The sequence below is a fragment of the Lipophrys pholis genome (assembly GCF_963383615.2).
Source record: "Lipophrys pholis genome assembly, chromosome: 12".
NCBI classification, from domain to species: Eukaryota; Metazoa; Chordata; class Actinopteri; order Blenniiformes; family Blenniidae; genus Lipophrys; species Lipophrys pholis.
In genome coordinates this window covers 6,201,564-6,228,913 of record NC_137641.1, presented here as the reverse complement: position 1 = coordinate 6,228,913, position 27,350 = coordinate 6,201,564, and the positions used below count along the sequence as shown (strand labels likewise).

The following is a 27,350-nucleotide window of genomic DNA, read 5'->3' as shown; positions in this document are numbered from 1 at the left end:
TAGGGTTTTGGTAGCCTCCTCAAAGTCTGTGGTTTGGTTGCAGATTCTGTGAAACCTCAAGAGTTGCGATCTCACCAAGCCTCTGAAGGTGTGTTTGGGATGGAAACTGTCTTTGTGCAGGAGTGCAAGGGTGTCTGTTTTTTTTTGAAGGGTACTTTTGTGTCTAGTGTGTGGGTGTGGTTAAAGATGGGGCCTTTGTAGGTTGTGGTGTCCAGGAAGTCCATTGTTTCCCTGTGTGTTGTGTGTTTAACCGTGATAGAGGTGTGGTGTGCATTTAGTGCTTGTATGAATTCAGAAAACTTAGTTGGACCATGGGTCCAGGTGCCCCAGATGTAATGCCTATATCTAAAGTATTGTGTGGGTTTGGGTGTGCAGTTTGTAAGAACTGATTCTTCTCATTCAGCCATTTCAATGTCTGCGTAGGCCGGTGCAAACTTTGTCCCCATTGCAGTTCCCTTAATTTGCAGGTAGACTTCCTGGTTGAATTCAAAGTCGTTTTGAGTGAGACTGATGCATGAAAGCTCCAATAGTTCTGTGTCTGGTCTGTTTTGGTCACCTCCTTCACTTCCTTCACTCCCTTCACCTCCTACACTTCCTTCACCCCTTCACCTCCTTCACCCTTTCACCCCTTCTGGCATCTGTCAAACCACTTTCTGATTGCCCTGAGGCCATCTGTAGTTTCTATATTTGTATATAGGTTATCCACATCAAGACTGAACGGGATGGTCTGCTGTGGGACCCTGATGGATTTGATTTTGGCGACAAAATCATAGGTGTCTTTTATGTAGCTGGGATGGTGGTTCGACAAGGGGTTCAGAAAGTGGTCTATATATTCAGCTGTCCTGTAGGATTCACTGCTGCAGTCTGAGACTATCGGTCTGTCTGGTGGGATTTCATAAGGTTTTGGCCATGATTCTGGTGTCTTATGGATTTTTGGGAGCAGATAGAATATTCTTTGTCGGGGCTTCTCCATGCCCCTCAGGTACTGGCTTCGTTTGTTATTTATGACCTTTTTTGTACTGGAGTTTGTATGATTTCAATGATTTCTTGGGCTTTTTCTAAGTATATTGGGATTTGTAATTTTTTGTAGTAATCCGGGTTGTTGAGTTGTCTTTCTGCCTCCCATATATATTGTTCCCTGTTCAGAATCACTATTGCGCTGCCTTTGTCTGCTGGTTTAAATACTATGTCCCTATTTGTGGCTATTTCTCTGAGGGCCGTTACTTCAGGAGTCAGGGTTAGGGGTCAGGGTTAGGGTCAGGGGTAGGATCAGGGGTCAGGGTCAGGGTTAGGATCAGGGTTGGTGTCCATGAATAGTATGTGTCCGACACCAGCAGGTCCGTGTAGAAACCAGCACTTGGAAAAGGTTCCGTTTGTGTTGAAGACGAATTCGTCTCCTCTGCAGTGTGAATGTGAGCAGTATGATGTGAATGACAGCAGGGGGCAGGCACCACGGGGTTAACCCGGACCTGAACACCAACTTTATTCAGAACCTCAACCTGAACTTTAACCCTTTGACCCTAACTTCAACCATTTAAAATTCAATGTTTGCTTCATAAACTCCAAACGTTTCAGAATAATGAGGACTGGACTTTGATGGGCCGGGTTCAGAATGAGGACTGGACTCTGGCGGGCCGGGTTCAGAATGAGGACTGGACTCTGGCGGGCCGGGTTCAGAATGAGGACTGGACTCTGGCGGGTGGGTTTGGCTTGATGGCGTGACGCACGTGCAGCACATCAGCGAGTTTTCTTCGTTTTGATGGAGTTAGCTGAACTTACAACTTTCAGACAATAAAGGTGAGAAAATAAAGACAATAAAGGTAATAAAATAAAAGCCATTCTTCTTCTGTTTCTTATTATTGCATATTTCTGTTAAAAGGGAGGCGGAGCCTCTCAGGGAACATGACATCACCGCCTCCAGCTCAGCGGGATTCTTCTCGTCAACCAGGAGTTTGAAAAGCCTGAAACATCAGCTGGAGAATCAGTGCGAGATGTCGTAGTAATAATCTCGTAGCCTCAGCTCCACCACCTTGAACGGCGGCCGTTCTTCTGCCCTGGAAGAATGGAGGAGAACAAGAAGTCACCTACAACGAACCCTGAGGTGCTCATGAGACGATCTGAAGGCTGAGACGAGTCAATGAGACAATCTGAAGAGTCAGTGAGACAATCTGTGAGACAATCTGAAGTGTCAGTGAGACAATCTGAAGAGTCAAGGAGATGATCTGAAGAGTCAGTGAGACAATCTGAAGAGTCAAGGAGATGATCTGAAGAGTCAGTGAGACAATCTGAAGAGTCAGTGAGACAATCTGAAGAGTCAGTGAGACAATCTGAAGAGTCAGTGAGACGATCTGAAGGCTGAGATGAGTCAGTGAGACGATCTGAACAGTCAATGAGACAATCTGAAGAGTCAGTGAGATGATCTGAAGAGTCAGTGAGAAGATCTGAAGGGTCAGTAAGACAATTGGAAGGGTCAGTGAGATGATCTGAAGAGTCAGTGAGAAGATCCGAAGGATCAGTGAGATGATCTGAAGAGTCAGTGAGAAGATCTGAAGAGTCAGTGAGAAGATCTGAAGAGTCAGTGAGAAGATCTGAAGAGTCAGTGAGATGATCTGAAGAGTCAGTGAGAAGATCTGAAGAGTCAGTGAGATGATCTGAAGAGTCAGTGAGAAGATCTGAAGGGTCAGTGAGAAGATCTGAAGAGTCAGTGAGAAGATCTGAAGAATGAGGGATGAGAGTCTTACCGGTACGTCCAACAGCTTCTCATCAGCTCGTACATCTCTGGTGGACAGTTGGCCGGCGAGTCCATCCGCTGGCCGCTCTCGATCATCTGCATCACCTCGTTTCCTTTCATCCCCTGCAACCAACACACACACACACACACACACACACACACACACACACACACACACACACACACACACACACACACACACACACACACACACACACACACACACGTTTTCAAGACTCATTGAAACAGTCGTAGTCAGACCTCAGGACTGAAGAGATCCTAATGGTCATCACATGGTTTAGCTTGGACCCCCCTGTGATGGCCCCCGAGCGTCTGTCCCGGCCTCTTTCGGGGTCCTGCCTCCTGTCAGAGTCCCGCCCTCTATCAGGACTTTGAAAACCACTGATATGAGACACTAACGCCAGCAGCTGAGCTCCAGATCACAACATGAAGAAGTCGTTTTAAAGTAAATATTTGGTAAGTTTCTATTTCTTCTGCTGCTGTTGTCACAGTGGAGCTTTAGCTGATTTTAATTCATTTCTATCTTGTGTTTTAATTAAAGACTTAAATCAAAGATAGCCCCCCCCCCCCCCCCGGCCATGGGAGAACCCTCCCATCCCATCCCAGCCCACCCCCCACCCCCATTAGGAACCCCCCCGGCCTCCCCAACCTCACCTTGTAGGGCTTGTGGCCGTAGGAGAAGGCCTCCCACATGAGCACACCGAAGCTCCACACGTCACTTCTGGAGGAGAACTTGAAGTAATTGATGCACTCAGGAGCGTACCATTTCACCGGCCACTTCCCATGAGCCTTGGCCTGCAGGACAGACCACAACACACCGTCAGCTCAGACCGATCGATCAGACCGATCGATCAGATCAATCAGGTTCACGCTCGGCGTCAGAGAGACGGTCGGCCAGTTAAAGCCGCTGGAGGTTCACTGGTTTGATGGACTGAAACTTTCGTCTATAAACGGTGGAAACGCAGAAGCTGTGAATGCACAGTCCATGTTTGAACCCGGGGGAGTTTCCCAGGCGGTGGAGACACTGAGAGGAGTTCATGCTGTCAGAATGAAAACACGGATGAAGATGATTTATAATGAGATATCTTCTCATTTTGTGACTGATCATCTCCAAAATTGCTTTTTATTTGCTGAATATTGATAAATTTGCAGAACGTCTCTAACACGGCTGATTGCTTATGTGCGCTGGAGGGACTCAGTCACGACTGTATAAAAGACTTCATGCATGAGATTTAATATGAAGGTGTGAAGGAGTGAGACACTTTATTCACCTTGTAGTAGTTCTGCTCCTCAGCCACGGCCTTGGAGAGGCCGAAGTCGCTGATCTTAGCGTAATGCTGCGTGACCAGCAGGACGTTCCTGGCCGCCAGGTCCCTGTGGACAAAGTTATGCTCCTCCAGGTACTTCATGCCAATGGACACCTGGTGGACCAGCTCCGTGATGTTCTTCACCGTCGTGGTCCTACGATCAACACTTCTGACATTAGACCTCCAACTAGACCAGACTTTGCATGTTTCAACAAAATTTTCATTTTATTCAAACTTCTTAAGATCATTAGAATTATTCCAATAAAGCAATTTTTCCATCGCTGCTGTAGATTCTCATGTATTTCTGGAGCCAGGTGTTCTTATTTGTACTTCATAATAGTAAAACCCAGCGGCGGTTGGTGGTGAAGTTCTGAGGTGGGCTCTTCATCGTTCTTTAGTTTCAGTCTTTATTCTGATTGTGAACATAAACACAGTGTTTATAAACCACATTACAACAATTGTTCCTGTTTTACACTGAGAGAGCCCCCTAGTGGTGGAAACTATTGTACTTTTAAACACCCAGTGAACAGAGAGCCCCCTGGTGGTGGAAACTATTGTACTTTTAAACATCCAGTGAACAGAGAGCCCCCTAGTGGTGGACACTATTGTACTTTTAAACATCCAGTGAACAGAGAGCCCCCTGGTGGTGGACACTTTTATTAAAACACTAAACAAACTTAAGCAGAAGCTTCGCTCGTCTCTTTTAGAAAGTTCATGTGCTTTGGGGCCGATTCACTGGAAAGTACAGTTTTTCTAAACATGAACAAACCTGGAAATGTTTGATCAATTCTGAACACGTTTCTGTTCATGTGAATTTAAAAATAACGGTAATGGAGAAAACTGAACCTGAAGCTTTTCAGCCACATTTCTCCTTTCAAACGGTGAATCAGAAGAGAAGTGAGAGAGTTAATTATCACTCGTTCTCTCCGCTGCTACGTCTCGTAGAAACACCAGAACAAACCAGAAGCGACTTTAACGCCAAGCAGGTCTGCTGATGGACGATTTAACAGTCGTTAAGCCGCGGACATCAGATGACTGCTTTGATTTGATGTCATTGATTATATTGTTGATCAGTAATTAGTGAAACGGGGGCCTTTCTGCAGCGCCCCCTGCTGGTCATACACTCTAGAAAGAAATCTTTCTGCAGCGCCCCCTGCTGGTCATACACAACAGAGAGAAATCTTTCTGTGGTGCCCCCTCCTGGCCAGCCGCCACTGTTAATGCCAGTTCCCCATGAAACTCCTGAAAAATCAAACCGTCCGCAAAGTCACATTTAAAAAAATTGATTGATCGATTGATCTGCTGCTGCTCTTTCAATCGATTGACTGACTGACTGACTGACTGATTGGTTGATTGGTTGATTGATTGATTGAGCAGCTGAGCTGCAGGACTGACTTGTTTTTCTGCAGGAACTTGTGGAGCGGTCCGAGCTCGGCCAGCTCCATCACCAGCATGAGGTTCTCCGCCTCGCAGATACCGATCATCCTGACGATGTAGGGGTTGTCCAGCTGCTGCATGACGTTGGCTTCTCGCAGCATCTCCTCGCGGACGGACGGGTTGTTGTCGTCATTCTTCAGGATTTTCACAGCGACCGGCTTCTTGATCCTGACACACAGGAAACGTTATGCTCACATGAGCTGTGAAATCTATCGATGTTCCAGATGTGGTGCAGGAAATAGTCTTTTCTCAGCAACAAGTGAGATATCGTAATGCTGATCTGAACTGAAGCTGGATTTTATCTTATCGAGATAACTTCAAGGATTAACTCTGGGTTTTCCGTACTACGACACTTGCTCACTTCTCACCAGGATAAATCACCCCGGCAACTGATGCTGAAAGTCTAACCTGCTCCGGAGCAGGATATGTTCTCAATAAGAGGTCAAAGCCCCGTCTCCTGACCAATCAGATCTCTTGGAAAATGCCCCGCCCATTCTTAAATGATGGTGATTGGTGTGCAGGTTCAGCGCTGAGCTGCAGCGGAGCGGAGATGGGAAATTAATTTAGAGTAATCTTTTTGACATAATTAAATAAGTCCTGGTCACTGAGGCTTTGAAAGATGTTTTTGTTCTTGACTTGTTTCAAGACTGTTTATCTCCACGTGGGTTGATCTGTAATAATGAGGTTAATGATCACACCTGACAGAACTGCAGAAACATGCAGAACTACTCGTGTAGTTGCGGTGATTAATTAATATTCCAACACAAAACACTCAAACAAGAGAAATTCAGCCTCAAAACAACTGGATGTAAAATCTAAACTAAAAGAAGAGCAGTGAGGAAGTTCAGCCCAACACGTTTCCGCTGTAATAAAGTGAAATTGATTGATCAGCGGACGTGCTGTCCGTTTATATCGCTGATAAATTAATATCATATAATCTCAGCATTAACGAGTCAGGAATGTTCTGGCTTTGGCTGCAGCAGCAGTGGTGCTTTTAGCTGCTGGATGTGTTTTAATCCTTCATATTCTCTGAGAATAATCGCTACTTCAGTAATCTGTAAACTGCTCTGCAGTTTCTCCGTGTGTGTGATTGGTCAGACGCTGCAAACTCCGCCCCCTTTCACCTGAACGCGCACACGTAGGTCTGGGTAGGACCAGAGAGTTGATAACCTGCGTCGTAGTAACGGTGATCAGGATCGCGCACGTCTGGATAAAGGCCCCTTCATGCTACCAATGTCCGCGCGGACACACGCGTATCCGCGTGTGTCCGCGGGGTGCACACGATTGCATCCATATTCCACTCTGGTTTCCACCTTTCCTAAAGTCCATTATGTTTCCCTTCAGGAGTTCTGCAAAGCGTCATACTTTCTCATTGTGTAGGTGCCTCTGATGACAGTGCCGAAGTTTCCGGAGCCCAGCTCTCCGTCCTCCAGGAAGAGTTGGCTGCGGCTGACGGTGGAGCTCCTCAGCTCGTCCGGGTCAGCGTAGGGACTCTCGTACACCTCGGTGTCCATCGGCATGGCTTCTGGTGGAGCAGGGACAATGGTCAACACAAGAAGGTTTATCTCAAAACAACTTGTGGCGCCGACACTCTGATTCCAACAATCAAAACATGATAATCAAACCAAATACAAGAACACATGCAAGTATACAGAAACAGAGACCTTCAACTTCCTGTTGGATTGAAGGAAATATCATCATCATCTCATTAAATTTTTTTATCATTGATAGTTCAGACGTTTCAAAGGTGATACAAAGGGCAGACCCCTGAGCCCTAACCAAAAACCCCTCACCCTGACAGAACAGAACAGAACCCTCCATGAAAAAGCTCCTGGGAAACCCCCGACAGCCGCTGAAAGCAGCAGGACTGAAGGACTGAAGACGTTGTGCTCTGAAACCCACAACAGATCTGACAACAGAGCCGTTGTTTGCATTTTAAAGTTTCCTCTCGTCAGTTTTACCTGTGGTTCATCGGAATCTGTGTTTTGGGGACGGTTGTTCTGGTGTGGACGTGACGAGCGTCACTCACCTTTGGTGGGAGCCTGGCCGTTGGGCACTCTGGTTTCGTACGAGTTGAGATGGTCGGTGCTGTCATGTCGAGGCCCCTGCAGGCACAACAGACTTCGGTGGAGAAGATCTACCAAAACATTTCAACATGAGATGTCCAGGGAGGAGGGCGTGCGTTGTGAAGAGAGGAGTGCTGTCGAACAAGCTGACAGGCATTCACTGAAGAATGAGTGAACTTTGACCCAGAGCGCTGCTGAGCTCTCAAAGTGGCGCGACGCATTTCAGGCAGGTTGTAGAAGAAATGAGAGTGAGCTCATCCTCCCTCACTGTGAGAACCTCCATCAATCTGACAGCTGATTTCAATCTCAAGCTCAAGATTTCTTTAATATTTACAGCCAATGAATTAAGTTACAAAAGGCCTGAGATTCAAAAAGCTTCAGAGCAGAAGAAAGATTCTGTTAGTCCATCAAGCTGTTCACTTCCAAAGACCCTCCAGGAAATACCCTCCTCCGGTCAGAGCCTGTTTCATCCTCCGCTGAGTCAGAGTGTAGCGAGGGAGGTAACCAGAGACTGAGGTAACCAGAGACTGAGGTAACCAGGGACTGAGGTAACCAGGGACTGAAGGTAACCAGAAACTGAGGTAACCAGGGACTGAGGTAACCAGAGACTGAGATAACCAGAGACAGAGATAACCAGGGACTGAGGTAACCATAAACTGAGGTAACCAGAGACTGAGGTAACCAGAGACTGAGGTAACCAGAAACCGAGGTAACCAGAGACTGAGGTAACCAGGGACTGAAGTAACCATAAACTGAGGTAACCAGAGACTGAGATAACCAGAGACTGAGGTAACCAGAGACTGAGATAACCAGGGACTAAGGTAACCAGAAACTGAGGTAACCAGAGACTGAGGTAACCAGTGGTAACCAGAGACTGAGGTAACCAGAGACTGAGGTAACCATAAACTGAGGTAACCAGAGACTGAGATAACCACGGACTGAGGTAACCAGTGGTATTTGACTCTTACCATCATCCTCTTCTTCCTGCTCAGTTCGGCTGTTGGAGGAACGTTTGATGTTCTAATGAACATTCCTGAATTTCTGCCGCATTAATGCAGAAATCCTTATGAAAGTTATATAAATTGGTGCAAAAACAAACGTATGTTTTTCTGTTTTCCTTCTGATTTGGAACAAAATTGATGATCTTTGGATTTTCCCGAGAGAGGACCCGTAGAGCTCTGTAACGCCACACAGCATGGCTCCTGACACTTCAAAATAAGAGCTTTTCTTTACAGACTGTCAAATTGAATTCAGTCAAGCGTTCCTTATTTTTATCCGTCATACTCTATTAATCCCCCTTGGGGGAAGTTTCTTCAGGGTTAGGGACCCATCGGTAGAAGCCACACAGCGCGGCGCTTTGGGGAGCCGAGGTTCTTCCAACATGCAAACTCAACACAGAAAGACCCTGAATGGAGTAGAACCGTGACCTTCTCGCTGTGAGACCAGAGCGCTAACCACTGCGCCACAACTTTTGAAAAAAAATCAATGAGTTGTCTCCTATTGGTAAACTAGCCAGGATTAAATCTACATGAAATGACAAAAGTCTCTGAGGTAAACCCAGAGTTTGATTCAACCGACACATTTAATAATTTAAAAGGTAACAACAAAAGCAAGGATTTATTGGTTACAAATCCTATAATGACTGAAAAGTGCCACAAAATGAAATGAAGCTAGAAAAGTCTTTAAAAAAAAAACAGTCAAAATAATAAATAATTTCTCTTTTCTTCTTTTTTGCATAAAAGTCTCATCTGGTCTCACAGCTCCGATCTAGAACCTGTGGTATCTTTGGAGGAGAACAGGCCTGTAGAAGGACCTAGGATTGAGCCTCGTGATAAAATGACCCTCACAGGCCTCTGGAAGGCGGTAGAGTCATGCAGCTGCAGGGAGGCGGTACAAACTGCTGGAAACACGAAGAAGGCAGGAGAAACTCTGAGAAACTCTGAGTCTGAGCCGGGTTAGTAGCAGACCACATGAAGGCATTCGGGAGAGTAGTGGCAGGTGGAGGGGAGTGGGGGGGGGGGGCTGCAGGAGGCTGGGGAGGTTCAAATATGGGGCAGGAAGAGTAGGTGCACCTTGTGTCGCCCCAGTATGGTGGTCCGTTTGATTATGGAGAGAATTCCGTTGGCTGCATTGTGCTGAAAGGAGACATAGAGGTTACCAGTCAAGAAACTGCTGAGTGTCGAAACAAACAGCTCACACAGAGACATCCCCACCTGGAGGATTCCTAAATTATTTAATTCATTAATTCATTAATTAATTAATTAATTCATTCATTCATTCATTCATTCATTCATTCATTCATTCACTCACAGGAAAACAAAGTCTACGAAAACCACATTAGCTGTAAACATTGTTGAAGACAGACGATTCATCGGCTGTCTGATTCAGATGTTTCTGTTCATCCTTGAACTTGTTTCCACCGTCCTCATGGTTTCACAGTTTCATGGTTTCACTGTGTTGTGTGTGTTGCTTCTGATGCGTCCTGCCCGTGTGTCTCATTGCTCCCATGTCCTCTTCTGATTGTCCCTCGACTGTTGTCGGCTGTGCTTTGTTGTTCCTCCAGTGTCATCCCCGCTTCGTCAGAGGTCAGTTTTTCATTTGGTCTTCCAAGCAACCAAGCAACTAGCCATATAAACCAACCAGCCAAACAAACAACCAACCAACCAACCAACCAACCAGTCAATCAACCAACCAACTAACCAACCAACCTACCTGCTAACCAACCAACTAACCAAGCAACCAACCAACCAACCAACCGACTAACCAAGCAACCAGCCAACCAACCAACCAACCAACCAACCGACTAACCAAGCAACCAGCCAACCAACCAACCGACTAACCAAGCAACCAGCCAACCAACCAACCAACCAACAAAGCAACCGCCCAAGCCACCAATCAACCAAGCATCCAGCCAAGCAACCAATCAACCAACTAACCAAACAACCAGCCAACCAACCAACCAACCAACCAACCAACCAACCAACCAAACAATCCAAGCAACCAACCAAGCAACAAACCAGCCAAACAACCAACTAACCAACCAACCAACCAACCAACCAACCAATCAACCAACCAACCAACCAAACAATCCAAGCAACCAACCAAGCAACAAACCAGCCAAACAACCAACTAACCAATCAACCAACCAACCAATCAACCATCAATCAACCAACCAACCAACCAACCAACCATCAATCAACTAATCTGCCGGACTCACAGGGTCTGAGAGATCTTCCTGCTCCACGTTGCTCCACCCTGTGGGGGCGTGTCCTCCATCATTGCTCCACCATGTGGGGGCGTGTCCGCCATCATTGCTCCACCCGGTGGGGGCGTGTCCTCCATCATTGCACCACCATGTGGGGGCGTGTCCTCCATCATCACTCCACCCTGTGGATGGGTGTCCTCCATTGTTGCTCCACCCTGTGGGGGGGCATGTCCTCCATCATTACTCCACCCTGTGGGGGGCGTGTCCTCCATCATTACTCCACCCTGTGGGGGGGCCTGTCCTCCATCATTGCTCCACCCTGTGGGGGCATGTCCTCCATCATTGCTTCACCCTGTGGGGGCGTGTCCTCCGTCATGGCTCCACCGAAGCAGCTCAGACTCAGTTTGCTGCTTCTGCTTCTCCATGATTAAAAATCACTTTCTGTTTGCATCTTTGGGACTTTTCCCACCACAGTCAACAAGCCGCTGCGTCTCAGAGGGAGAATCCCAGAACAGTAACGGTCGTTCGACGCTGTTCTTCTGAACACAGAAGATATGAAGCTATTTATATTATTTATTTTACATGAAAATGAGGAAGTGAGTCTGGTGTTTACAGACCAGAACCCAGCTGCTTTTCCGCCGCTGACACGCTGGGTTTTTCCACTTCCTCCAGCGACAATAACTTTAAACTACTCACACACTTTCTCCTGCAGCTGTTTCCAAGGTTCAATCCATGTTTTAGTCAAACAAACGTCCACAGAAGAAGAAGAGACACATTTAACACAGAGCAACATTACGTTTACATGTAACGCATATATTATTGATCCCAAATAAATAAGCTTTTCTGTCTGAATGTGCATTTATGAATGATGAACTGTGCTTCTCTTTTTATGATAATTTTCCACCAGGTGTGTGTGTGTGTGTGCGTGTGTGTGTGTGTGTGTGTGTGTGTGTGTGTGTGTGTGTGTGTGTGTGTGTGTGTGTGTGTGTGTGTGTGTGCGTGCGCACGCTTGTGTTCATAAGCAATAAACAGAAAGCAGAAATGGCTCCGAGAAAAAGTACTTCATGTTTCATTCTTGATTTTCAAAAGTAATAGGGTATTTTGACTCCAAGGTCGGCAGCAGCGTTTTCCCAGAAGCCCCGTTTGGCTTTACGCAGAGGAGATCAGAGCTGATGAAGGAGCTGCTGGGGTTCAGCGTGTAACTCCTCATCACTAAGCTGAAAACTTTAGGAGAAGTTTTGTTTTGTGGTGGAGAAAGGACGGAAGATGCAAACGTAGAATCAGGAAGAAAGTGAGCGTTGATAATAGAGATTCAATTCAGACGGATCCCGATGACGAGGAAACAAAACCAAAGTCCAAACATCCAGTTTGAAACCAACGAGCAAACTCACACCGAGAAGCCTGGAGGACAAGTTTAGTTCTCGTTTCCATGACAACGTTTCAATAAACGCACCGATTTTGTGTTTCTGTTTCAGAAAGGTTTCACGTTTCCACGGCAACATTTTGAAAACAATGTTTTTTTTTACGGAAACGACAGAAATGCTGAAAATGATGTAGTTTCCATGTTGGGCCACTAGTTGATGCTGTTGATTGTTTTTGTGATGAAACCACACACACATACATGCAGCAAAGAGCAATGGGCTCTACACTTTAACAATGGGAGAAGGACCAAGACCAGGACCAGGACCAGGACCAGGACCAGGACCAATGTTTTTATCCATTTACACAGAGAAAGAAAGTTGTCTTTTCAGTGTTTCTGAGCTCCGTTGCCGTGGAAACAGGGCCTGATACACAGTGAGATGAACGAGGCACAGCTGACAACAATCAACAGTAAAGAAGAGACGGCAGGACGGAGACGCCTCACACACACCCAAGGACCAGGAAACCAATCAGAAACTAAACCATAAACCCCAGAAGTCACCAGGAGGACCAGAGAGGACAGTGTTGATCCCTGATGCAATCAGAACCGGCTGCAGGTCTTACCAGGCTTTGACCGAGTCCAGGATGGTCCAGCAGCGAGCGGTCAACCAGAGCTACAGACACAAAAACACCACAGGTCAGTACCAGCTCGCCCTCTCACTGGGGGGTTGGGGGGGGTCGGAGGCTCAGATTCAGTTCGTACTTATTTCTCCGTCGGGTCTGGGACAAGCCTCCGTCAGCACTCGCAGGAGTCCGTCGGGTTTGTAGGAGTAGTGCTCCACCAGCTGACACACACACACACACACACACACACACACACACACACACACACACACACACACACACACACACACACACACACACACACACACACACGTCAGTGGGAATACATCTTCCTTCCTGGCTTCATGGTTATTATGGTCTCGGAGGTGAGTCTGTGTGTGACGGACATGAGGAGAGGAGGACTCGGCCCGGAGAGGTTCTGGTTCCTCCCGGTACAGAAACTCTCCTCACAGTGACGAGAGAAACCAGAACTCATTATATTTGAAGGAAGACGTTGAGTCTTGGCGTTGAACTCATTCCAAAACACAGATGTGTTTCTCTGAACCGTCAAACCGCGTCAACGGGTGAATAAAGACACGGACGATTCCCACGAATCGCTGAAACTTTACAACTTCATAACGTCAGTCACATGGGTTCACGTTTTCATCGCTCAGCATTCAGATCATCACGATAAGAAGTGTGTATTCTGGCTGATTTCTCCTCCCAGTCACTTCCTCTTCTCTGATCAGAGGCGGTTCGAGATCAATTTCTACAGAGGGGCTCGTCATTATTCTTCGGTTTCAGCCGAAGTTAACTCCATTTAAATACAGTGCGTTTATAGACCACAGTACAACAATCTTGCTTTTTTTTTTAGATTGTAAACAAAAACAAGCAGAAGCTTCATTAGGCCCTTTCATAACTTTCCTGTGTTTTGGGGCTGGTTTACTGGAAATGACAGTTAGTCTGAGTTTAGAGAAAATAAATCAAACCTCAGGTCGATTCTCTCCAACACGTCGATCATCTTTCAAAGCTTTTTAGGATTGTACCTCAAAAAGTCTTGCAAAATTAACTGCGTGCTTTTTTTAAGCTCTTAGATTTTCAGTCATTAATACAGATTATCATATCTAAACATTTATAAACATTAACAAACCTGCACACATTTGTGTTTGTGTGCATTTTAAAAATAACTATGATGGAGAAAGTTGAACCTGACCTGCAGCTTTTCGGCCAAATTTCTCTTTGAAACGACGAATTAGAAGAGAAATAACAAAGAGCTGTTTAGCGGTCGGTCTTCATCCCGACCCACACTGCGGTCATGAACTTTAGGTCGCGACCAAAAGAATGAGATCGTGGCTACAAGCGGCCAAAATATGTTTTCCTCGCAGGGCGGAGGCGTCACTCTTGGCGACCGAGTGGTGGAGTGACAGAGTGACAGAGTGAGGAGCTCAGCCATCAGGAGAGACTCACAGTGGAGCTTCTGCTCCGCCACATTGAGAAGAGCCAGTTGAGGGAGTTCATCCGATCAGGACGCCCCCTGGTGGCCTCCCTCTAGAGGTCCACCAGGCAGGTCGAACTGGAAGGAGGCCCCGAGGTCGGCCCAGGATTCTGGAGAGATCATATCTCTGGCTTTGCCTGGGAGCGACTCGGGGTCCCCCAGAAGAGCTGGAGGAAGTTGCAGGGGGCGCCCTGGCGCTCTATTGGCCAGCTGCCACTGTCAATATACAGTCATAGCGACTCACTTTAGTTTCACTTCATTTTTTTATATTTGAATTTTTACACTATTGTTGACACCATTTTGTTCCTTCGTGTTCAGAAGTTAAAAGAAATGCTGTGCGGTGCAGTGGTTAGTGCTCCTGCCTCACGTTCAAAACCCCTGGTTTGAATCTGTGTGTGTGTGTGTGTGTGTGTGTGTGTGTGTGTGTGTGTGTGTGTGTGTGTGTGTGTGTGTGTGTGTGTGTGTGTGTGTGTGTGTGTGCGTGCTGACCTGCCACAGGGTGTCGAACTTCTTCCCGTCTGGGATGGACAGCTTCCCGGTTCGGTCTCGGTCGATACGATAGTGCATGACTTGTCCCTCATGGAGTAAACACAGAGCGTAGGATCCTTTCAGATCTCGCTGTCGAATCCTGCAAACACAAACAGAAACACAAACACAAACAAAATGCCATCATTTCATTTATTGCACCGTCTTTGGAAGAAAACACTGATTGAAATAACTAAATGCAAATTACAGTCTGTTTGGAGCTCAGATCAACAAGAACACAGAATAATATGAAATAAAAGATCTTTAACTCATTTCTGTCACCACATGAGATCAGACTCACTCTCATATTAGAATATTGTGCCAACTGTCAGCGCTGGAAACATCAGCTCCAGTTTCACATCAGAGATCAGGAGGGATTCTAGAAAGGAGGTTTAACAAACTCTGAGTCTCTCCTGAACTCTGAGGATACATTTGAATTGTCCCTCCTATCTCCTTATCTATCGACGTTTCCTGAACCTCGGAAGTGTTTTGTGTGGCGGCCATGATAAGGACGGTCCGAATTCTGAATAAGGAAAGGAAAGGAGGCTCAATGCTTCCTTTAGAACCTCCTTTAGCTTAGAACCACTGATGCTTCCTTTCACAAAGGAGGCGAGCTCATGTTCCCCCACAATTCCTTGCGGCAACAAGATTTAAAGGAACCCGCTCACTGGAGCGTTCAGGGAAACTCAGGATGACTGAATAAGGAGCAGATCATGTAAGTTACCAAAGCAATAATCTGCCTTGAACAACTTTAAATCATCTAGAACCCAAATGTGCTTTTTGTCGTCCATTTTCAGAAACTTGTAGTTCTTTCCCCACCATGGAGGACGTCACTAACTTGTGGCGCCGTCGCAATATTATGACGTCACTCAGTAAAAGTGCGGTCCGACTGCCACACTAACGTGATCGCCTTTCACTAACTCCTTTAGGAAGCCTCCTAACACTCTGAGTCTCTCCTGAACTCTGAGTCGACTCACTCTGAGATGAAACTCTGAGTTTCCGGTTCCAGAACAGCTGATCTGAATTAGGTCAATTAACTCTGAATATGTGAACCTTGAGCTATGCGCCTGAACAACCAGTATAAAAAGCTTCATCAATGGAGCCCTGATCACTGGTCGCTATGGCAACAGACCGAAAACCCAGTTCTTTCACAGTAAAGTACCAAACTAATTCCAGGTCTTTCACAGTAAAGTACCAGACTAAACTGAGTTATTTCACAGTAAAATATCAGAATAAACCCAATTATTTTCACAGTAAAGTACCAGACTAAACCCAGTTCTTTCAGAGTAAAATACCAGAGTGAAAACCCAGTGGTTTCACAGTAAAGTACCAGACTAAACCTAGTTCTTTCACAGTAAAATACCAGAATGAAATCCCAGTTGTTTCACAGTAACGTACCAGACTAAACCTAGTTCTTTCACAGTAAAATACCAGAATGAAATCCCAGTTGTTTCACAGTAAAGTACCAGACTAAACCCAGTTCTTTCATAGTAAAATACCGGAATGAAATCCCAGTTGTTTCACAGTAAAGTACCAGACTAAACCCAGTTATTTTTGTGTAAAACATTCCAGCGCTGCAGCAGCGGAGGAGATAGAGACGGACTGGGAGAAAGTTGCTGTTTGAGTCAACGCATACGTTTAAAAAACAATAATGACACTTAAACTCTCTCATGGTGCTCTGCAGCACTACAGTTCACCACTACAGCCACCGGCTCTGCCATTGCTTCCATTTAACCATTTAATTGAAAGAACAATATAATTTAATTTGTGGCCACAAGTTAAATGATCCCATTCCCTCGAGTTGTTATTATTTTTTCCCCTATGGCCACTCAGGGGCTCCGTATGAAATACTTCACTAAAAGGAAGTTCAACAGTGTTAACGCTATCAGGACAACTTCATCACAAAAAGTGTCTCGTAAACTCAAGAGTTTCACAATTTGAGGAAACTCTGCAAAAGCCACACAAACCCAAGGTGAAGCTCGGCTGTTTGTTCACGTCCTGCGACTGTCGAACACCAAACACAGTTCCACTGCGTCTGAAAGATCTGATCAGACGAACAGCTGATGAGACACAATGCGCCTCTCTCTGATGGAGAGCTCATAAAAAATCAAGTCTGCTGTTTAAACCTCTTAGCTCTTTAAGTTGGGATGTTTCCACAACTCAAAGAAAACAGCAGCAGCTTTTTCTTTTTGTATGAAGGATAAATAATGCAGGTATCAAGAGGACGATTAAAAAAAAAGGAATCGGTAGTAGGTGATTAAAACCAGGCTATTGATTTGAGTCAATAATTTTTTTAAATGTAATATTGTGAATTAAAATGAAAAGTTTAATATATCTGAAGGTTTTGTTAAAAAAACAGAAATAAACTGAACCAAATATGAAGTGTTCCATATTCCACAAAATGAATAAATAAATAAAAAGATGAAGCTGAATAGAAGCTTCAGAATAAGATGGATGAAATGAATTCATTCATTGGAATTTAAATGAAAATCAACTTGTTCAGTTAGTTTGATGAGCAGAAGTAGAGAAGCATGTCATTGTTCCTCTTCACCTCCTCCGGCTGCATCAGGAAGTCTTCTGCTAAGTGACTGAGCGGAAACCACAGTGTGTGTGTGTGTGTGTGTGTGTGTGTGTGTGTGTGTGTGTGTGTGTGTGTGTGTGTGTGTGTGTGTGTGTGTGTGTGTCTCCTGAATTAAACTGCTATAAATACTGAACACAGTTGTTCGGTTCTCAGAACAGTTACATTTGATCTGTGAACAGATGCAACAAACGGAACTGATGTTTTATTGACTAAAACAAGAATAAAGGACATAAAGTGAACTTTGGCTACAACATTAGGTAACAGCAGGTAACGGCAGGTAACATCAGGAAACAACAGATTACAGCAGGAAACAACAAGAAACAGCAGGTAACAACAGATTACAGCAGGAAACAACAGGCAACAACAGGTAACAGCAAGTAGCAACAGGTAACAACTAAAATGGCAGGTATCAACCGGTAACAGCAGGAAACAACAAGAAACAACAGGTAACAGCAAGTAGCAACAGGTAACAACTAAAAACGGCAGGAAACAACAGGTAACAGCAGGTAACAACAGGTAACAGCAGGTAACAACCAGTAACAGCAGGTAACAACCAGTAACAACAAGAAACAGCAGGTATCAACCGGTAATAGCAGGTAACAACAGGTAACAGCAGGTAACAACAGGTAACAGCAGGTAACAACCAGTAACAACAAGAAACAGCAGGTATCAACCGGTAATAGCAGGTAACAACAGGAAAAAACAGGTAACATCAGGAAACAGCAGGTAACAACAGGTAACAACAAGAAACAGCAGGTAACAACAGGTAACAGCAAGTAGCAACAGGTAACAACAAGAAACAGCAGGTAACAACAGGTAACAGCAAGTAGCAACAGGTAACAGCAGGTAACAACAGGTAACAACCAGTAACAACAAGAAACAGCAGGTATCAACCGGTAATAGCAGGAAACAACAGGTAACAGCAGGTAACAACAGGAAACAGCAGGTAACAACAGGTAACAGCAGGTAACAACAGGTAACAACAGGAAAAAACAGGTAACATCAGGAAACAGCAGGTAACAACAGGTAACAACAAGAAACAGCAGGTAACAACAGGTAACAGCAGGTAACAACAGGTAACAGCATGTAACAACAGGTAACCGCAGGTAACAACAAGAAACAGCAGGTAACAACAGGTAACAACAGGTAACAGCAGGTAACAACAGGTAACAGCATGTAACAACAGGTAACCGCAGGTAACAACAGGTAACAGCAAGTAGCAACAGGTAACAACAAGAAACAGCAGGTAACAACAGGTAACAGCAGGTAACAACAGGAAAAAACAGGTAACATCAGGAAACAGCAGGTAACAACAGGTAACAACAAGAAACAGCAGGTAACAACAGGTAACAGCAGGTAACAACAGGTAACAGCATGTAACAACAGGTAACAACAGGTAACAACATGTAACAACAGGTAACAACAGGTAACAACAAGAAACAGCAGGTAACAACAGGTAACAACAGGTAACAGCAGGTAACAACAAGTAACAGCATGTAACAACAGGTAACCGCAGTTAACAACAGGTAACAGCAGGTAACAACAGGTAACAACAAGAAACAACAGGTAACAGCAGGTAACAACAAGTAACAGCATGTAACAACAGGTAACCGCAGGTAACAACAGGTAACAGCAGGTAACAACAGGTAACAACAAGAAACAACAGGTAACAGCAGGAAACAACAGGTAACAGCAGGTAACAGCAGGTAACAGCAAGTAGCAACAGGTAACAACAAGAAACAGCAGGTAACAACAGGTAACAACAAGAAACAGCAGGTAACAACAGGTAACAGCAGGTAACAACAAGTAACAGCATGTAACAACAGGTAACAACAGGTAACAACAAGAAACAACAGGTAACAGCAGGTAACAACAGGTAACAGCAAGTAGCAACAGGTAACAACAAGAAACAGCAGGTAACACCAGGTAACAGCAGGTAACAACAGGTAACAACAGGTAACAGCAGGTAACAACAGGTAACAGCATGTAACAACAGGTAACCGCAGGTAACAACAAGAAACAGCAGGTAACAGCAGGTAACAACAGGGAACAGCATGTAACAACAGGTAACCGCAGGTAACAACAGGTAACAGCAGGTAACAACAGGTAACAACAAGAAACAACAGGTAACAGCAGGAAACAACAGGTAACAGCAGGTAACAGCAAGTAGCAACAGGTAACAACAAGAAACAGCAGGTAACAACAGGTAACAGCAGGTAACAACAAGAAACAGCAGGTAACAACAGGTAACAGCAGGTAACAACAGGTAACAGCATGTAACAACAGGTAACCGCAGGTAACAACAAGAAACAGCGAGCGCAGAAAGTGGTCTAACTGTGTGCGATGACAGTTTTTATGCGCTTGTGTTTTTGGCACTGAATTGACGGCGTACTCTCGATTCACAGAATGTGGAGAGAAAAACGCTGCAGGAGCCTGAAGATCATGATCATGAACCAGAGGAAGGTTTTGAACTCAGCAGCAGCAGTTTGTATGAAAAATGTCTGAATCACAGGATTTAATTTCTCTTTTCAAATCATGTTTTCAGATTTTTATCATATGAAGTCACCAATAATTCTCAGTTTTTGCGAGAAGAATAATCCAGTTCCACGAAACGTTCACCTGGACAGGTGAGACACACACACACACACACACACACACACACACACACACACACACACACACACACACACACACACACACACACACACACACACACACACACACACACACACACACACACACACACACACACACACACACACACACACACACACACACACACACACACACACACACAGAGTGAAGTACTCACAGAAACTTGCCGTTGGTTTTGGGTCCATTCTGCAGCCTCGGCTCCGACTCTTCTCGTGTCACGGCTCCATGGAACCAGGGCATCCGTTCATGAGCCGTAGTGGAAATCAGCTTCTCCAGCTGAGGCTTCTGGCTGATGATGGCCTGCTCCAGGGCCGCGCCCTGCACACCACACACACATCAGCAGCAGCTACACACACATCCCCCCCGGCCAATCAGAGGCAGTCTTACTGCTGCTACAAACATGGAATCAACACCCTCAAAGAAACAGAAAGGGAAATTTATAAGAAAATGAAAGCAACGATTATTTGCGTCAATCTGTTTTGAATCATCTCCAGAAGACCAGGGACCAGGAACCAGGACCCAGGGACCCAGGGACCCAAGGGCCAGGTACCAGGGACCAGGGACTAGGGACCTTGGACTTGGGACTGGAGACCAGGGTCCTAGGATCTGGGACCAGGGACCAGGATCCCAGGAGCTAGGACCAGGAACCCGGGACTCGGAACCCAGGACCAGAGAACCAGGACCCAGGGACCCAGGACCCGGGACCCAGAACCCAGGGACCAAGGGTCAGGTACCAGGGACCAAGGACCAGGGACCAGGGACCAGGGACTAGGGACCTTGGACTGGAGACCAGGGTCCCAGGATCTGGGACCAGGGACCAGGTTCCCAGGAGCTAGGACCAGGAACCCAGGACTCTGAACCCAGGACCAAAGAACCAGGGACCCAGGACCCAGGACCCAGGACCCAGGACCCAGGACCCAGGACCCAGGACCCAGGACCTGGGCCTCTCAAACACCTCCAGACTTTCTAGGTCTTCTTCTACACTGTGTGCTGGACAGAGTCCAGCAGCCTGTTGGGGGTGCTGCTGGGGCTGCAGTACACTGACTCACCTGCAGGTTCCAGGTCTGCTTCACGTACTCTCGGATCAGCTTCTCCTTCAGGTCCTCGAAGGCTCCCACCTTGGGCTGCATGTTCTTGGGCCTGTTGCAGGGCTTCTTCAGCAGGCACACCAGGCCGTCCGTCTCCTGGCAGTGGTAGTCGATCACGTCCACGGGGCTGCGGTGGCTCCGCCCACCGGCGATGGCGTACGTCTCATTGGGCTGCCTCTCGATAGTGTAGTGGAAGCAGCGGCCCAGGTTGGACACCGACAGCGCAAACCCTCCCAGGTAGTTCCTGCTCTGTCGGAGAAGGTAGACGCCGCTCTCGGTCCCCGCCGGCTTCAGGTAGTCCTCCGCCTCCTCCCGGGTGATGTTCCCGTAGAAGAAGGGCAGCGTGTTGATGCTGTCGGCCATTTTGTCTCTGTCGCCGGGGGCCCTCGATGGGTTCAGCCACCGGAAAGCAAGAATCCTGGAAGTCAGAGAAACAATGACAAGAATCACTGAACCAGGAGTTCAAAATAGGAACCGAGAGACCGAAATGTTTGTATTGTGTCTTTATGAAGAACGAAGAGTTGATTGAGTCGACTGTCACTGATCCTGCTCACTTCCTGTTTGACATTCTGTTTCCATGTTAGTTTGGTCTTCATGGTTTCATTGTAAATCTTCATGTTTTCACCGTAAGTCTTCATTTTTTCATCGGAAGTCTTCATGTTTTCATCGGAAGTCTTCATGTTTTCAAGGGAAGTAAAAATTTAAATGAGTGAAGTGAGTCGCATGTGAAAGAATACGACTTTAGTCTGATCATAAAAAGGGCGTCACGAACAGTTGGCTGGGTGTAATTCACACTTGTTTTAATTCACTTCTTGTATATTTACATCTCATCTTTTTTGGTCTTTCCTCTGCTTCTTCTGTCGCTGCTGAAATTTCCCGACAGTATCAAACCCTGAACGAAGCAGTTTGATCCAGTGAAGAGGCGGAGCCGCGATGCAGTAAAAATAGAAGTTAAACAGGAAGTTGGTGTGATAGGCCTTGAGGTGCCATCAGAAAACTAACAGAAGCTCAGAGCCGAGAGCAGCAGCGAGATGCCTCCGACCACAACAACCTGCCGAAATGCCCCGACACCGTCTGAACAACCAGGAAACCCCGAAACCATCTGAACAACCAGGAACCCCCAAAACGCCCTGACACCGTGTGAACAACCAGTAACCCCTAAAATGCCCCGACACTGTCTGAACAACCAGGAACCCCCAAAACGTCCTGACACCGTCTGAACAACCAGGAACCCCCAAAACGTTCTAACACCGTCTGAACAACCAGTAACCCCTAAAATGCCCCGACACTGTCTGAACAACCAGGAACCCCCAAAACGTTCTAACACTGTCTGAACAACCAGGAACCCCCAGGAACCCCCAAAACGCCCTGACACCATCTGAACAACCAGGAACCTCCAAAATGCCCCGACACTGTCTGAACAACCAGGAACCCCCAAAACGTCCTGACACCGTCTGAACAACCAGGAACCCCCAGGAACCCCCAAAACGTCCTGACACCGTCTGAACAACCAGGAACCCCCAGGAACCCCCAAAACGCCCTGACACTGTCTGAACAACCAGGAACCCCCAAAACGTTCTGACACCGTCTGAACAACCAGTAACCTCCAAAATACCCCAACACTGTCTGAACAACCAGGAACCCCCACAACGCCCTGACACCATCTGAACAACCACGAACTTTCAGAAACACTCCAACACTAAAATTCAAGCTAAAACCCGGACTAGACCAGAACTAAGACCAGGATTAGGACCAGGATTAAGTCCAGGACTAAGACCAAGATTAAGACATGGACTAAGACCAAGAATAAGACCAAGATTAAGACCAGAACTAAGACCAGTACAGTCCGGTCCAGGTCCAATCCAGGGCTAGTCCACCAGGTCCAGTTTACCAGGTCCAGTCTGGTCCAGTCCAGTCCAGTCCAGTCCAGTCCAGTCCAGTCCAGTCCAGCAGGGTCAATCCCGCAGGTCCAGTCCAGCAGGGCCAGTCTGGTCCACCAGGTCCAGCAGGTCCAGTCCACAAGGTCTGTTCCAGCAGGTCCAGTCCAGTGCAGCAGGTCCAGCCTGGTCCAGTCCAATCCAGTTCAGTCCAGCAGGTCCAATCAAGCAGGTCCAGTCCAGTCTAGCAGGTCCAGTCCAGCAGGTCTAGTCCAGCCTGGTCCAGTCCAGTCCAGCAGGTCCAGTCTGGTCCAGCAGGTCCAATCAAGCAGGTCCTACAATCTGAGGATTGAATCTGACTAGAAGTGAATTTAACGTTAATCTTTAACTTGAAATCAACAATAAAGATTCAAATTCACACAAACTCATCAAGTATTGAAGTAAACATTTTTCCTTCAAAATTAAAGACAGATTTTTTATTGGAACGTGAGTGTGTATATATATATATATATATATATATGTGTGTGTGTGTGTGTTGGTGGAGGAGAGACTACAAAAAATCGATCCAACAATTAATAGAGACGATCCTTTGCTCCAGAGACGTTCAGTTGGATTTGAACTGATCAGAATCTTTCTTGAGCCAATAAATCATTTGGAGGTAAAGTTTCCTCGTTTCCTCAGTAGATCTATTTTCATCGGTGAATAACTGAACCATCGATCCGTAACGCAGCAGCTTCCTTTACTGGCAAGTGTGTGAAGCCGCACGGCGAGGGTGTAAACATGAAGACATGAAAACATGTGTGAAGAGTGAACGCGTCGCGCTGGAGGCTGCAACCAGGATGTGGCTTTGGACATGTATTTCCGCTTTGCCCCCTTTTGAAATGGCATCATGTTTAAAATGCACTTGTTTGTTTTTAATAAAAGTTCAGTTTTATTTTTTAATTAAATTTGGTTCAAAGTGAAACTTTGTGTGGCGTCTTTGTTCCTCGCAACACTAAAACACTGAAAACCTTAGGATTTAACAACAATACATTACATTAAATAACATTACATTGCATTGCATTGCATTAGATTAGATTAGATTAGATTAGATTAGATTACTACATTCTCCCTGTGGCGGCAGCAGGACAGTAACAAAGACAAACAATAATAATATATTTTGTGGATTTTTCCATCAAACAGCTTCACGTTAGAAACTTACAAAATTAGACTTACATTTACACTTAAATATTTAATGATCGTTACAATAAACCAGAAATAACTAAAGTAACTAAATGAAAAATATAAAAAAAACACAAAAACAGCCTAAAAACGTTCTTTCTTAAATGACAAAAAGCAAAGTTTAAAATGGAGAAGAATTTAACTTTTGAGTTATGCTTCAGCAAAGTGAAATAAAATGAAATGAACTAAAGACTTAGGGAGTAAAGTATGAAGACTAATTAAATGTGTCACTGTCATACAGACAGAAACGTCAGTTTTGGAAAAACAGAAGTAAACTGAGACATTTGAGGCCAAACGGGACGATTTTACACCAAATTTAATTTGTGTAAAACATTTCAGAGAAGCTGAAGTTTTTCTTTTTATCTCGACGACAGCTTCTGTTGCATTTATTATTCATTTCAAATCGACGTTGAAGAACTGACAAGTTTTGTCGTATTTAGTGAACCGTTTTTAGTTCTTTGGCTGTTTTAGTTGTTTTCATTTTAACTGACCTTTTTACCTTATTTGAGCTCTTTGAGGCATTTAAGCGATTTAGCAGCTGTTTTCAATTTAGCAATTAACAAACTAATTATATACTATTATAGTCATTGTAGTATTTAGTCATTTAGTATTTAGTCATTATAGTCTTCACACCTATTAAAGTCTTTTTAGTTGTTTTAGCCTTTTAATCTTTAAGTTTTTACAGACGTTTCATCCATTTCAACAATTTTTATCTGTTTTTAGTATTTTAATATGTTTCAGTATTTTAATCAGTTTCAGTATATTGATCTGTTTTAGTATTTTGATCAGTTTTAGTATTTGAATCTGTTCAAGTATTTTAATTACTTTTATTATCATAACCAGTTTTAGTATTTTAATCTGTTTAGGTATTTCAATCTGTTTCAGTTTTTTAATCAGTTTCAGTATATTGATCTGTTTTAGTATTTTAATCTGTTTAGGTAGTTTAATTAGTTTTATTATCTTAATCAGTTTCAGTATCTTGATCTGTTTTAGTATTTTGATCAGTTTTATTATCTTAATCAGTTTTAGTATTTTAATATGTTAAAGTATTTTAATATATTTTAACCTTATGTTTTAGTTTTATTGACATTTCATTTCAGCTTTTAATCTGTTACCTTGCCAGTTCCCCAATCTATAAATAATTAAAAGATAAAAAAAAAAAAAAAAAGAAGGAACAGAGTATGTACAGATAAATAGCACGTTAATAAAGTTTACAAGTAATATAAGATCAAATATATTCAGTCAGTGCAAAAGGGGCCGCTTGTTATTATAGTCTATTGTGATAGAAATTTATTTGTATTTGTCATATTTTGAATAATATCCTTCCATAATCATATTTATTATAATTACACCTCATTATATTATTTTCAAATGTTTTATTTATTTATACATTTTCAACAAATAGTTAATGTTAATATAATAGTGCTAACTTATTAAAAATGTGGAAGCACATATTTGTGTGTGCACACACACACACACACACACACACACACACACACACACACACACACACACACACACACACACACACACACACATTTTGTCAGTGTGTGTCCAGTACTTTAATGAATTACTGAAGTACTTTCACCACTGACAGAAGTGTGAGGGACAATAAGGACACCTCGTTGTCTTTACCGCCAAAATGATCAGAAAACATCTGTTGAGGTTTGATCCGTAAGACTGGAGGAGAGCGACTCCTCACTTCTGAAACTCTTTACAGCTTCAAACTTTAAACTAATCAGACCAGTCAGCAGAACACAAACTGTCAGCAGAGACAGAACCAGTCAGCAGAGACAGAACCAGTAAGAAACAGAACCTGTCAGAGACAGAAACAGTCAGCAGAGACAAAACCAGTAAGAAACAGAACCAGCCAGAGACAACCAGTCAGCAGAAACAGAACTAGTCAGCAGAAACAGAACTAGTCAGCGGAGACAGAACTAGTCAGAAACAGAAACAGTAAGAGACAGAACCAGTCAGCAGAGACAGAACTAGTCAGAGACAGAACCTGTAAGAAACAGAACCAGTCAGAGACAGAACCAGGCAGCAGAGACAGAACCTGTAAGAAACAGAACCAGTCAGCAGAGACAGAAACAGTCAGAGACAGAAACAGTCAGAGACAGAACCAGGCAGCAGAGACAGAACTAGTCAGAGACAACCAGTCAGCAGAGACAGAACCAGTAAGAACCAGAACCAGTCAGAGACAGAACCAGTCAGCAGAGACAGAACCAGTAAGAAACAGAACCTGTCAGAGACAGAAACAGTCAGCAGAGACAAAACCAGTAAGAAACAGAACCAGCCAGAGACAACCAGTCAGCAGAAACAGAACTAGTCAGCAGAAACAGAACTAGTCAGCGGAGACAGAACTAGTCAGAAACAGAAACAGTAAGAGACAGAACCAGTCAGCAGAGACAGAACTAGTCAGAGACAGAACCTGTAAGAAACAGAACCAGTCAGAGACAGAACCAGGCAGCAGAGACAGAACCTGTAAGAAACAGAACCAGTCAGCAGAGACAGAACTAGTCAGAGACAGAACCAGGCAGCAGAGACAGAACTAGTCAGAGACAACCAGTCAGCAGAGACAGAACCAGTAAGAACCAGAACCAGTCAGAGACAGAACCAGGCAGCAGAGACAGAACCATTCAGAGACAGAACCAGTCAGCTGCCCGGCGTTTCACTGCACTCACTGAGAGCCGAGCCGAGCTGCTTCCTCCGTCCGTTCAGTCCGTCGAGACCTCAGCTCCTGACAGCAGCCTGAAGCCGTGTGACCCTCCAACTTCCTCATTTCAACAACTTCCTTCACATTTTAATGCCGTTACTTCCTTTTTTTCAAGCTGCCCACTGACCAGCCAGCTGCTGCAGCAGGAAACCAGCTGCTCACGTCTCAAGCTGGAATGAAACCCAGAAGATCATCACCACATCAGAACCTTTTATCCAGAACAATAATAATACATTCTACTGATAATGCACTTTACATTTCACATCTCTGTATCTAATTTTTTCATTGGTGTTAAACTAATGATGTTGTATCTCTAAAAATAGTTTAGCTGCAGCGACATGTGATGATTTGAATACATCAACACGACGGGCTGTGAAACACAGGATCAGAGTAAAAAGCAAACAAAGTATAAAATGGATTCAAAGACACTGGAAGTCAAATGAAGCCTCTGAAATGGGTTCAA

At 44.9% G+C, this 27,350-nt stretch overlaps 1 protein-coding gene across 3 annotated transcripts; it reads right to left on the bottom strand.

Annotated features, from left to right (window-relative positions):
- Window positions 1-56: 56 nt before the first annotated feature.
- Window positions 57-26,943, bottom strand: syk (spleen tyrosine kinase). Of its 3 annotated transcripts, none has more exons than XM_080477006.1 (14): window positions 26,856-26,943; window positions 21,035-21,491; window positions 20,143-20,303; window positions 14,714-14,852; window positions 12,890-12,971; window positions 12,751-12,800; window positions 9,635-9,697; window positions 7,526-7,601; window positions 6,862-7,021; window positions 5,455-5,664; window positions 4,024-4,213; window positions 3,407-3,547; window positions 2,742-2,854; window positions 57-2,054 (listed from the first exon to the last, which is right to left on the bottom strand). In XM_080477006.1, exons 2-14 carry the CDS (start codon window positions 21,434-21,436, stop codon window positions 1,982-1,984), a joined length of 1,860 nt encoding a protein of 619 aa, XP_080333132.1. In that variant the 5' UTR covers window positions 21,437-21,491; window positions 26,856-26,943; the 3' UTR covers window positions 57-1,981. The 3 variants fall into 3 exon arrangements, with proteins under 3 accessions (XP_080333132.1, XP_080333133.1, XP_080333134.1); XM_080477007.1 differs by having other exon boundaries at window positions 6,862-7,018; XM_080477008.1 differs by lacking the exon at window positions 9,635-9,697.
- Window positions 26,944-27,350: the final 407 nt, after the last annotated feature.